At 37.1% G+C, this 12488-nt stretch overlaps 1 protein-coding gene across 2 annotated transcripts; it reads right to left on the bottom strand.

Annotated features, from left to right (window-relative positions):
- Positions 1-5714: 5714 nt before the first annotated feature.
- Positions 5715-12196, bottom strand: Nxt2 (nuclear transport factor 2 like export factor 2). Of its 2 annotated transcripts, none has more exons than XM_027932382.2 (4): positions 12119-12196; positions 11081-11167; positions 8780-8924; positions 5715-7786 (listed from the first exon to the last, which is right to left on the bottom strand). In XM_027932382.2, exons 1-4 carry the CDS (start codon positions 12125-12127, stop codon positions 7605-7607), a joined length of 423 nt encoding a protein of 140 aa, XP_027788183.1. In that variant the 5' UTR covers positions 12128-12196; the 3' UTR covers positions 5715-7604. The 2 variants fall into 2 exon arrangements, with proteins under 2 accessions (XP_027788183.1, XP_027788193.1); XM_027932392.2 differs by lacking the exon at positions 12119-12196 and adding an exon at positions 11899-12024.
- Positions 12197-12488: the final 292 nt, after the last annotated feature.

Genomic DNA, 12488 nt, shown 5'->3' with positions numbered 1-12488 from the left:
CCAACAGTGTATGAATACACATTTTCATCATATCCTCTCCAGCATTTATTATTATTTGTGTTCTTCATGATTGCCATTTTAAGTGGAGTGAGATGAACTCTCAGTGTAGTTTTGATTTGCATTTCCCTGATTGCTAAAGATGTTGAATACTTTTTCATGTTTGTTAGCCATTTGTACTTCTTCTTTGTGAGGGATGTCTGTTTACATCTTTTCCCATTTATTGATTGGGTTGTTTTTCTTTTTTTTTTTTTTGGTGTTAAGTTTTTCAAGTATACAGGCACATCAATGTTTATAGTGGCAAAATTCACAATAGCTAAGTTATGGAACCAGCCCAGGTGCCCATTAACAGATGACTAGATAAAGAAAATGTGGTATATATACACAACAGAGTTTTACTCAGCCATAGAGAAAAATAACATTATGGCATTTGCTGGTAAATGGTTGGAACTGAAGAACAGCATGCTAAATGAAATAAGTGACTCAGAAAGTCAAGGGTCAAATGTTTTCTCTAATGCGGAAGCTAGATCACAGCCAGGGGGATGGTTGTAGCAGATCCCAGGAAATCAGAGGGGAGATCAGTGGCATAGAGAAAGGGGATTGAGCTAGAAGGATGAGGTTCAGGGAAAGGGAGAAACTGCGAAATGAAATGGAAAAAATTATACTATGTACATATATGAATATAACAGTGACTTTCATATTTATGTATATCTACAAAGCACCAATTAAAAATAAATAAATAGGGGGAAGACTAGTAAAGTAGAGGAAGGAGAACAGGGGAAGGGAAGAGGGGAGGGAGAGAGGAAGCACTGGGAACTGAAATGGAGCAAATTATATTCCATGCATGTATGATGTCAAAATGAACCACACTATTATATTTAATTATAATGTGCAAGTAATAATATTTAAAATATGTGTACAAGGACATTCAGTATTGCATTTTAATGAAAATTATTATTATATCCAGAGAATCATTAAGTACCTTATTATTTAGTCACCCTAGAGTACTAGATTTTAGTTCAAAAGATTGACAATGTAATAATGATTTTTAATGAATGTTTATTATGTGTCGGATATAATGCTAAATGTTTTGTCTTATATTATTTTTTGCTACCTATAGTCATTTCTAATCATTAATTCATTGATGCATATAACAATAATTTTTTGTACCTACTATGTGCCAGTAATAATATCTGCCTACTTATTCCATAAAAATGGACTCAATTTTCCTGAACCAATAGCTCTTAATCTCTTTAGCATTATAATTTCCTTTGAGAAGCTGATGAAAGCTATGCTCCTTGTTCCCAGATAAATAAAATCATAAAATTTCTTTGGAGGATCATAAACATCCCCCTTAAGTTCTAGCAATTCTGTGGGACCTCAGACCAGGTTCATAATTTTTGTACTGGTACAGTGGTTCAAGTGCACACAAAGGTCAGATTAGGAGGTAGGGTGGGGCAGAAGGCAAGGACAAACAGAAATCTTTGGTAGGCCAGCATGTATGAAAATACTGGTTAAACGAAGATTTTTCTGCCAGGATGCTAAGATGTCAGGATGCTCAGGCCTCTTAGTGTATATTAATAGTGACACTTGGGCCAAACACTCCCATTTCCTCAGCATCCCCCTCACCATCCCCCCATCCTCTATCTCCAACTCCCAGGCCTGGACAACCTAAGTACAGGCCTGGATGGACAGTCTTTCCATTCCTTCTTCAACTCCAGCCATCACAAGGCCAAATGTAATTAGCCATGATCCCACACCTTCTGTCCAAGTGGCTGGAGAGCCTCTCCCGCCACCTGGGCATGGGGTTTTAACATAAATCCTTGCCTCCTGCTTTTTTTCTCCTGCCTGTGGACATGTTCATAATTGTCAGGCAGGCTAGTAGTAGGACATCTGCTTGAGAAGTCACAACTTTCATAATTTACCAGTGTTTCAACTCAGCAAAGGATAGGCAACACAAAACCTGGGGTCATTTCTGATTCTTCATGAAACAGATAGGAGATGGGACTTATGAGTCAAAGAGGTTTATTAGGGATTAACACCAGTAAAAGAGGGAGGAAGCAAGGGTGGGCAGGAAAGTCTTCAGACCTTGAGGTTTATCTAGCATTTGTGAAAGGAAATAAGGATAAAAGCAGAATAAGGCAAGCAGTGATGTGGCTTGACGAAGTCTCAGCCAGTCCACAGAGTTTTGTGGAGCAAAGATAGTCCATCAGAGAAGTCCTGCACTGGATGGAAATGGCAAGGTTTTAGCATGCTCACTGTGCTCAGTTATTTACTAGAGTCATGCAGCAGACTCTGCGCTCAAATACTGCAGCAGAGCCTTCAGGTGCTGCAGATGGAGGCTCTCAGCTACCTGTAATTAAAGCTCAAAGGTAAGCTCTTTCTTAAAGGGAGAATTGAGCAGTGTTCACAGCTGCCACACCTCTAAACCCCTTTAACCACCTAGATGATTAACAGGATGTCTGTATTTAGGCAGACCAGCAGGAGTGTGAGGCATCACCTTATTTATGATGCTTCTAAGACAGCATATACAATTTGGGCTTGCTCCAGTGGGGGTGAGAGAGGCTCCAACCTTGGGCTATTGTAATTTCTTTTCCAGACATTTGTCTAAGCTTTACATTAATTTACTTACACATTTGGCCTTCTGTATCTATGGGTTCACATTTGGGGATTCCATCAACTGCAGATGAAAATGTTCAGAGAAAGAATTGCTTCTGTACTGACTACAGACATTTTTTCTTGTCATTTTCCCTGAACAATACAGTATAACAACTATTTACATAGAATTTATATTGTATTAGGTGCTGTAAGTATTCTAGAGATGATTTAAAGCATACTGGAGGTTGTGCAAATTTATATAAGAAACTTGAGCATCCACAGATCGTGGTATGGGGGAGTCTTAGAACCAATTCTCTCCTGATATGCAGGGATGACTGTGTGTGTGTATGTGTGCGTGCGTGTGTGTGTGTATCATTCATATATATATATATATATATATATATATATATACACACACACACACACACACACACACACACATATATGATACACACACACACACATACACTTGAACATGCTTTTCATGTTAACACTTGGTTCTAGAAGTCTTCCAGCCAGGGAAGTTAAGGAAATAAAATTGCTTGCAAAGATGTGCAATGAGTGGATACATGTATATACTTGATATATGGGCAGCTAACCATCCCTCAGTTTTGACTTCAACCATTTACAACACAACAATTGTGAACTGTACATTAAGAATATGAAAGGTCTGGTCTGAGTCCTGCTTCTGCCACTAAGTGGGAAGAATAACAGATATAGTGCCCCCAGAAAGATGGGAGAAAGGGTCATGGAAGTAGGAGGACCTCTAGTTCCAAGTTTTGTCATTGGCATCCCAGAGATTTGAGTGTGTGTGTGTGTATATTTACATGTGTATATGTGTGTGTGTGTGTGTGTGTGTGTGTGTATACAAACACATGCACCTGAACATGAGATTTTCAGGTGCAAGGGTTTCCTTTATCACCATGCCTTCCCTTCCAGAGTTATTATAAATTACCTGTTCAGGGAAAGCTGTTTTTTCTGGTTTCTCTTGCTGCTTCCTCCCCTTTTATTTTCAGGTGTTTGGAAAGCACCATCTTTCCAAATGTTCTCCAAACCCCTACCTCTGCCTGCAGCTAATTTTTCCTCTGGCTCCTTCCCCCAGGCTTGACATTTCTGGAAAACTTTAAAGTCAAGTAATTGTTAATTCTGAGGATGAGCCCAGACCACTGGGAATCCTGGCACTACTAATGAACAGATTAGCAAATTAAAGAAATCATTCCCTGAGACTCTTTCAAGAGCCATAAGCCTGGGATATGGGGTCAAAAGTGTCAAGGGAACAAAGCATGTTGGCCACCTCTGGAACCTCAGGGATCCAAGGTGGACCATGGTACCTGGACTTGGTAAATGTTGCAGGCTTCTCTTGTTGATTTCTTGCCCTTGAGCAAGAAAAGTGGAATTAATTTATCAGCCCACCCCTTTCTCTCAAAAATGTAGTCAGAAATTGCTAATCATTCCTTCAAGGACCCGAATCTTATTTTTTACAGCAACATAGCCAACTTTACCCATTTTGATTCAAAACTTTTTATAGAGCTGAAATAACCATCTTTTAAAGACAGTGGAAAGGATGAGTGTCTGATTGTGGACAGTAAGCCCTACCAATTAATTTTACCCTAAAAGAAAGAATTTGGGGACTAGAAAAAGTCAATCACAAAGCCAAAAATATAACCATTGTATTTGTGCAGCACATGGTACGTACAACTCCCTAGCAGGCCAAACAGAGCAAATATCTCCACTCAATAGCTGAAGACAGGAGCCCAGAGTAAGCAAATTGCCTAAGGTCACAATGTAGTAAGGGGCAGAATGACCTTAGAGTACATCTCTTAGGGTCTGAGATCAGGATTTGCTCCTTAGAGACCACCACAGACTTTGTCAAACGAGAGATGCTGATATGCAGGTGTTTGGGTGTTTAAGGAGGGTGGGAAAAGAAAAAAAAAAACTGTGAAACTGACTTAAAATTTATTGAAATATAGCTTATGCAATATTGAATCATGTTCAAAAGCAGCTCTAATGAGATGCCTTTATTATCTGAGTGAGCATCAGAAACAGAACAAGTTCATTTGTTTCTACTCCTTTTCACTACCTCATGCTATTCTCAGATTATGCCTAAAGACTAACCTAAACATTTGCTTTCTTAGCGCTGAACTTCTGGTGCAAATGGAGGAATGGGAAGAATACAATGCTGCCCTTTATGGCCATCAACAGATATGACAAACCTGAGATGAGAAAGAAATTTCTGACAACTTATAAGTCAGTGTAATGTCACTAACATATGGCACCGTTTTTTGGAAGCTGGCCCTACATCCCTAAGAAAAAAATGCCAGTTGAAATAAGCTTCCTCAGCTTTTTTGTTTTTCAAAGTGTTAGTACAGCCAGTTAAATAAAAGTTTTAAACATCAACTGAGCTGGTTATGGCTAGTATTTTCAAAAAATAGAATTTAACAGAAAATGCCAGGAATACATTGCACGTGTAATCATTTTTTTCTGTTTATTTATGCATCTGCATATTGGGTTATGATGTAAAAGATGAATTATTGTGAATCAGGAAAATTCTGAAAGCCATCTAAGGATACATGTGCCTCAATCCCAGATTTATGCTGGATTCCAAGACCCTTCATGGGACATAATTCCAACAATGCCCTATACTTGTCTTTTAGTGATGTTAAAATGTGAAAAATATGTGCATCTTTGAAGACATGAAAATATTTGATTTTAATGGTTATTGGCTCTTCTCATTCTTCCTAAAAAATGTCTGTCAACATATTTTAAATATAGAATTAAATTTAATGGAAACGTTTTTTGTGGAACTCATCTGTACTTTGATTTCACTGCCTTCTGAATATACCTTTTGGCTAGTTTCTCAAGGCTAGGATTTCTCACTTCTTACCACAGTCTTCACTAGTACCTCAAACAGGTGATCTTGGGAATGTGAATACATGCAGAAAAAGAGGAAGAATAAGGCAGTCTACAGAAAAAGTCCCTGATGTCAACCACTGTTTTCAACATTTTGATGCTAGTTTTAAATCTCAAAACCCTAAATATTGTAAAGAAGCAACCAGCTGTTTGGGAGCCTTAAAAACAAAAATCAAAACATCTTAAAACAAGCTTGAGAAAACTTTTCACAAGGCAAATTTTATTTTTCAAGCTATAAAAATATGAGCATGTCAAAAATAGTCTAGTCCATATAAGAGCAGTTCCAGCCATTTAAAAGTTATACAGATTTTGGAGAAAGCAATTCACAACCAGTCAATTCAGTTATTGCTAGTTATATGCAGCTTTTATTTGCGACTTATTCACAAGAGAAAGGGCAGTATTTGGGCATTTTGTTGCTGCTAGAGCTGCGGTTTTAAAAAAAATCAGTTCAAAATAAGAATAAGCTCCCTTTGAGTAGGAAATAATGTGCAATTTTTGATCAGTACTAAAAGAAGGTGTGGTTTAAATGTCAGTTCCACCCACTTCTCTCGTTTAATTCTATTTTGATAGTATATCAGAAATACAGTGTATAGCTTTGGGCGAGTAAATGAATTGCTGATTTTAAGATTAAGTAATAAGAAACATTAATCTTGGTTGCAATGTAGAAACAAAGCTGGCATATCTAGTTTTAAAACATTATAAATTGCAAATATTTTAAAACAATAAGCAAGAACCAGAGCTAGGTTATTCTTTTCCTTTTCAGTAGTCAAGACATAAAATTAATCTATTTGTTCTTTTGAAGTTTATCATGAAGATCTGTTGTTCTCTATTTTTCTCTCAAAAAAGGCAATGAGATAGTCATGTTAACAGGAACATGTTTTAAAATAAATGTGCCCAATGTCATATGGAAGAACGAATCACAAACCAAATAATTTTAACTTTAAATAATAGATAATACAGTTAACAGCACAAAACATGGGGGTGAGTAATACATAGGAATCTTTGGGCCTAAAATTCACTGGAAGACTTAGTTAAGGGTGTCACAAAGAGATAGCAATGGCTTTGTTTCCAACTTTCCTTCTAGACCCTGTTACAAGATTAGGCTTATTGCTGACATTCTACCCCCATAAGTTTTTGAATAAACAGATACATGATGGTGACAAGTATAAGGTGAAATATAAAGACCTTAAAAAATCATTCTTAGAACAAATGTGACACTCATGACATTTGGCAAGGATACATAATAACTTAGTGATTTAAATCCTAAAAATAGGTTATATTTTTAGGAGGTAGTAAACGAGTACAAAACTTTTACCATTTAGTCACACCCCCCCCCTCACTTTTGGCTTCAACCTTGGATATTTCTACATTTCTCACTCCCCATTCTCCCATTAAAGCTATTAGTTCTTCTAGCACTCATTACCAAAATTTCTAGACCTGGAGCTGCCAAGATATATGTTTTTAAGAAGTCTTAATCCACCAAATGCACCCAACAATCAAGTGTCAATTTAAAATATTTTTACCTATTTAGTTATTAATTCACTTATAAAATAAAAACTCAAAATAAGAAAATTTAACACGAAAAAGTCTATTAAATATTCCACATGCAATTCTAATATGTCATAGTAGTTATGAACTGATAAACTTACTATATATTGCAATGCATTACCAGTGTTAACTGAAAATAGGCATGTGGTTTAGTAAAAATTCAACCTATTAACCGAAAAAAAAAATCCCACTTATTCCCAGAGAGTTATATTGTGTTGATACTCCACAGATAGTATTACAAAAGGATTCCATTTTTGCGATAGGCTGGGTTCACAGTGAGTATGTTAGTACCAAGATCATGTGTTTAACATTACTTTAAGAATGTCATTAGTGGAATGTATATAAGGCATGTAAAAAACTAGCATTAAAGCTCTGAAGGGCAACAAACCAAACTGGCAGCTGCTAGAAAAGGTGCTGCTAGGAATAAAAAAATACCGAAGAAACTTAGTTTCAGCACAAACCAGTTTACAGTGTTTTTCTAATTAAATGAATCAATTCACACAGACCTCTGCTTCATGAAATAGCAGAATAAAGAATAGACTTTTACCCCTTTAACTACTAGCCCAATCTTGAAAACGGAAGCAATCACTAGCAATCTTCCACACGGTGCTATTAGGAGTGGACTGAGCAGTCAGCAGAAAGTTCTGGTTGAAGTAATGTTGTTTGTTTCCATCAAACTTCACAGTTCCACTGGTCACAACAAGAACTGTAGTCTGGGACTGGGTAGCTTGCTCTTTGTCCAAACACAAAGAAGAAAGAGCTTAGTTTCTGTCTCTAAATAGGCAAATTTTCAGGCTACAATTGCTTATGATCTAATAATGAAATTTCCATAAACATTCTTTACCTTAAGCATAATCTTGAACATGTATGTTCAAATCCAGAAAATGAAATACTATTTTCAAAAATATCAAAATTACTTTTGATCTAGAAAGATTTGGGGGTAATCTGAAGTTTCAAAATAAAGAACTTATAGGACCATTTGCTTCCTGTATATATTAATATTTCATTAGCTTTCTAACAGAGCTTTATTGATATTTTACTTAAGTTATTCTTCAACAACTATAAAGGAAAAATAATCACCCTAAACAACTACTTAAGATACTAAGGACCCCACCTAGAGGTAATTATTATAAACTGCATCAATTTACTCTAAATCAAATTTTGTCTGGCTTAAAGTCATCCTTTCACATAAAAGAATAAATTTTCGTGAAATTTGAATATGCTGTAAAATACTGAAGCACATTAGAGATATGGCATAAATTTTCTCTGGAAACAGGGTGTGATGATGTACACCTATAATCCCAGCAACTCAGAAAGCTGAGGCAAGAGGATCAGAAGTTTTAGGTCAGCCTCAGCAACTTAGTGAGACCTTGACACAAAATAACAAATAAAACGGGCTGGGGATGTGGCTCAATGGTAGAGGACCCCTGAGTTCAACCCCCGGTACCAAAAAAAAAATAAAATCTCTGGAAATACACTTCATTAACAAAAATAATATTTAATCTCTATTTCTCATATAACTTTCAATGGGTCATAATTCCATAGACTACCAAAACCTATTAGTGATTCTATGGAGTGAGAAGCATCTAATGGAAGACCAAGATGAAATTTTCATATTTAACTTGCTCAAATAATATTTCTACCACTAAGTTATTTGCCACTTTTGGTATAAAAGCTTAATGCCCACTAAAGAAAACAAAGGAAGTAATTTGAAAGATCAACTTACCATGGACTGGTTGGCAATCTAACATATTGACCTGGAACTCACTAGAAGGCAACATCTCGAAAAAATTACTTAGGGCATCTAGCCCTGTAACAACATTTCCATTCCATATTAAAGTGGCCTTGTCCAAATACAGCCTGGTAAGTGCCTATAAAGAAAGAAAAGTTTTTAAAGGGATTTTTTTCCCTCAGATAAGCATTTTCTAGAAATGGATTAAAAGGTTGTGCATGGCATATAAACACTTTCACAGCTATACATCCATCTCCACTTCCTCTGCCCCATTGCCACCAGAAACCAATGTGAGCTAAGTGTCCATTTTATAGTTGGCCTTAAATATTATGCTATCATTTCTATATTATGCAATAAATACATTTTTCATATTTCCTTTTCAGTCATAATGAGAAAACCTTGCATCCAAACACAGAGTATTACAGTTTTGCTTTCTGTTTTAAATTGAATTAAATGATCACAAGTTCTAAGTACATACAGCCTCAAACCAATTTTGTTTTCTGTCCTTTTTTTTTTGAGGGGGGGGGGTACTGGGGATTGAACCCAGGGTCACTTGACCACTGAGCCACATCCTCAGCCCTATTTTGTACTTTATTTAGAGACAAGGTCTCACTAGTTGCTTAGCACCTCGTTTTTGCTGAGGCTGCCTTTGAACTCATGATCTTCCTGCCTCAGCCTCCAGAGCTGCTGGGATTACAGGCGTGCACCACCATGCTCAGATTATTTTCCGTACCTTTTAAAATGAGAATTAACAAAGTTCCAATTAAGCCCTACTATAATCCTAGTGGTTATATACATGAAATAATTTGGTGTTTGTATGTATAAGGAAAAATTAGTTCCTTTTGCTACTACTCTATTAGCATAATATTTCAAAAGCATCATGAGCATTTGTAGAGCTCATAATTGAAATGGTAAGTGAAAAAAGGGTCCACACAAAGGAAAATCCGAATTACCACTTTTTTTTTGTACCAAGGACTGAACCCAGGGGTGGCGCTTAACCACTGAGCCACATCCCTGCCCTTTTTATATTTATTTTTTTAAATTTTGAGACAGGGTCTTGCTTAGTTGCTTAGGGGTCACTAAATTGCTGAGATTGGCTTTGAACTTGTGATCCTCCTGCCTCAGCCTCTCAAGACCCTGGGATTAGAGGCATGCATCACCACACCTAGCTCAAGTTACCTCTTTAGGGTTAAGGGACATATAATTTGCTTTATTAAAATATTTAACAGGTCAAAAGACAACAGATGCTGCCTTTTATTACTACTCTATTTTTGAAAGCAGTGAGACACAAGAAACATTCATGACATGGAATAATACACATCCACTGCCAAACATCAGTGGCAGAATCATCTGTTATCTTTAAAAATAAAGCACAGTTTTAATGTTGATGGGAGACTTAGGTAAGACTCACTTGATCACATACTGAAATAATTACGTAGACATAGAGCCCAGTGATAAATCAATAAAAACACTGATAAAGTGATAACTTGGTCTGTTGAAGTAGAAGCATTAACAATATGTGGATTCTCTTTTAAGTGCCAGCTGTAGTTGTTGAGTCTTAAGTAGAAATTATCTATTAATATATTAAATAAGGAAACATCCCTGTAAAGACAGACTAGTACTGATATTTCTTTCACCATACTGGTTAAACAATGGGACTAAGAAAATGTTACATAATTAAGTAAATATATGCTGGGCTCCTCAGTGCAGTGCAGTATTTAAGTCTTATTAACTACCCTAAAAATAAAATGTGCTTAACAGAAATTAGCAATTCATTCAAGGACCTGGAAATAAAGGCAAACCTATGATATGATTCCAGATTCCAACTATCATTAATACCAAACCAATCTTTCCATAATCAATTGGTGTTAAACACATCCATAGTTATCATTTCTGCAAGTCAGATAAATAGCTGGCTCAAAAAAAAAAAAAAAAAAAAAAAAAAAAAAACCTGGTGGGGCTGGGGTTGTGGCTCAATGGTAAGAATGCTTGCCTAGCAGTATGAGGCACTGGGTTCAATCCTCGGCACCACATAAAAAAATAAACAAATTAAAGGTACTGTGTCCATCTATAACTAAAAATAATATTTAAAAACCTGGTATTTGGCCTGGGAATGTGGCTCAAGCAGTAACGCGCTCACCTGGCATGCGTGGGGTGCTGGGTTCAATCCTCAGCATCACATAAAAATAAAATAAAGATGCTGTGTCCACCAAAAACTAAAAAATAAATAAAAAATTCTCTCTCTCTCTCTTTAAAAAAAAACCTGGTGTTTTAATAAAGTGGTATTACACTTACCCTTCTTCTTTTGTCCATTGTCTCATAGTAAATATTAACAAATTCCTCAGCAGCTCTACATGCCTGATCTACATACATTTTAAAATCCTACAAGAAAAAATACAGAAAATTATATTAGCATCCATTCAACCCCTCAGAAACACAAAACAAACAGAAGCTGATGATTTCCACCACTATGTAGCTTTTTATATAGAGTTCAAGTTCTTCCTCATAAATCTACACATTTTAAAAGTTAGGGCTTGAAAGATTCCAATTTTTAAAATTTTCACTATGTTTAGGTCAAGTTTTTTAGGGCATAATCAGCTCAGTGAATTTTTTTTTTAACTCTTCAAGCAGAAAAATTCATAATCTTTGCTTGGCAACTAAGGAAAGGAAGACTCAGAATTTTATAAATCATTAACCTTAAAATGACAGTTTGAACCTTAAAGCTGGGGAGAGGGTTGACTTATCTCTGAATAAGTTTGTAAAGGACTGAGTTCGTTTGTATGACCAATCTCAAAAGTTGCTCAATGAAAAAACTAGTTCAAGAACTACTTGAGAAACTGGACAGCTCCACTTAACAAACTTTCTCACATTACTTAAACATTCACTACTGTTTGTAAAAGTAGTATTAAACGGGATAGGCTGACGGGGTTCCTGCAAGAGGGTGAAGGACCAAGTACCTCCTTCCTCAGCTATTTACTGGGCTAGGACTATTATTTGAGTCAAAAATAATGAATCGCAAGTTTCATTTCCTTTTCAGGTGATCTAAAGTGATTCAGAACGGGAGAAAATACAAAGGACACGGTAAGCCATGAACAACAGACCAGAACACCCACCTTCCATTCCCCCACCTCAAGGTCCTTTCAGATACCATTAAGAAAACGCGCGGTTTGGGGGGCGGGCAGCAGACAGTGGGTCCCGCCCCGGAGGCCAACGGGCCAGACCCTGATTCGCCGTTTGACACGTGACCAACAGCCGGCACCCAGCTTCACGTCCCTCCCCTCGGCAGCCCAAGCCCCAGCGCCCAGGCGTCCTGCCGGGACCCCGCACACTCACCACCGACATGGTCCTAGGGGAGCTTGGATAAGTATGTTTCGGCTGTGGCGGCGTCACTATGTCCTCACGTGTTTGCCTCGCTCGGTTGCAGAATGAGGAAATATTTAGGAAAGCAGCGAAACCCGCCAAACGCACACAATTTTCTACCCGCCCATTCTCTCCCGGAAGTAGCTAGGTCCGTTGTAAAAGCACTCCGACGTCCCTACCTTAAGCCTTACCTCACTTCAGTTCCGACGGTGCCCTCCCATCCGCCTTACTTACTTCCTTGCTGGATTTAGTTTAAAAGTAGGGGGGGTAAATCCACTTTGTCTCGAACACTAAAATTAAAACTATCCCAATTTTCAAACACGCACCCCGGCTTAAACTGAAA

This window comes from Marmota flaviventris, chromosome X (genome assembly GCF_047511675.1).
Source record: "Marmota flaviventris isolate mMarFla1 chromosome X, mMarFla1.hap1, whole genome shotgun sequence".
Taxonomy (NCBI): domain Eukaryota; kingdom Metazoa; phylum Chordata; class Mammalia; order Rodentia; family Sciuridae; genus Marmota; species Marmota flaviventris.
Note: the sequence above shows the minus strand (reverse complement) of the source record. Positions and strands in the feature narration are given on the sequence as shown.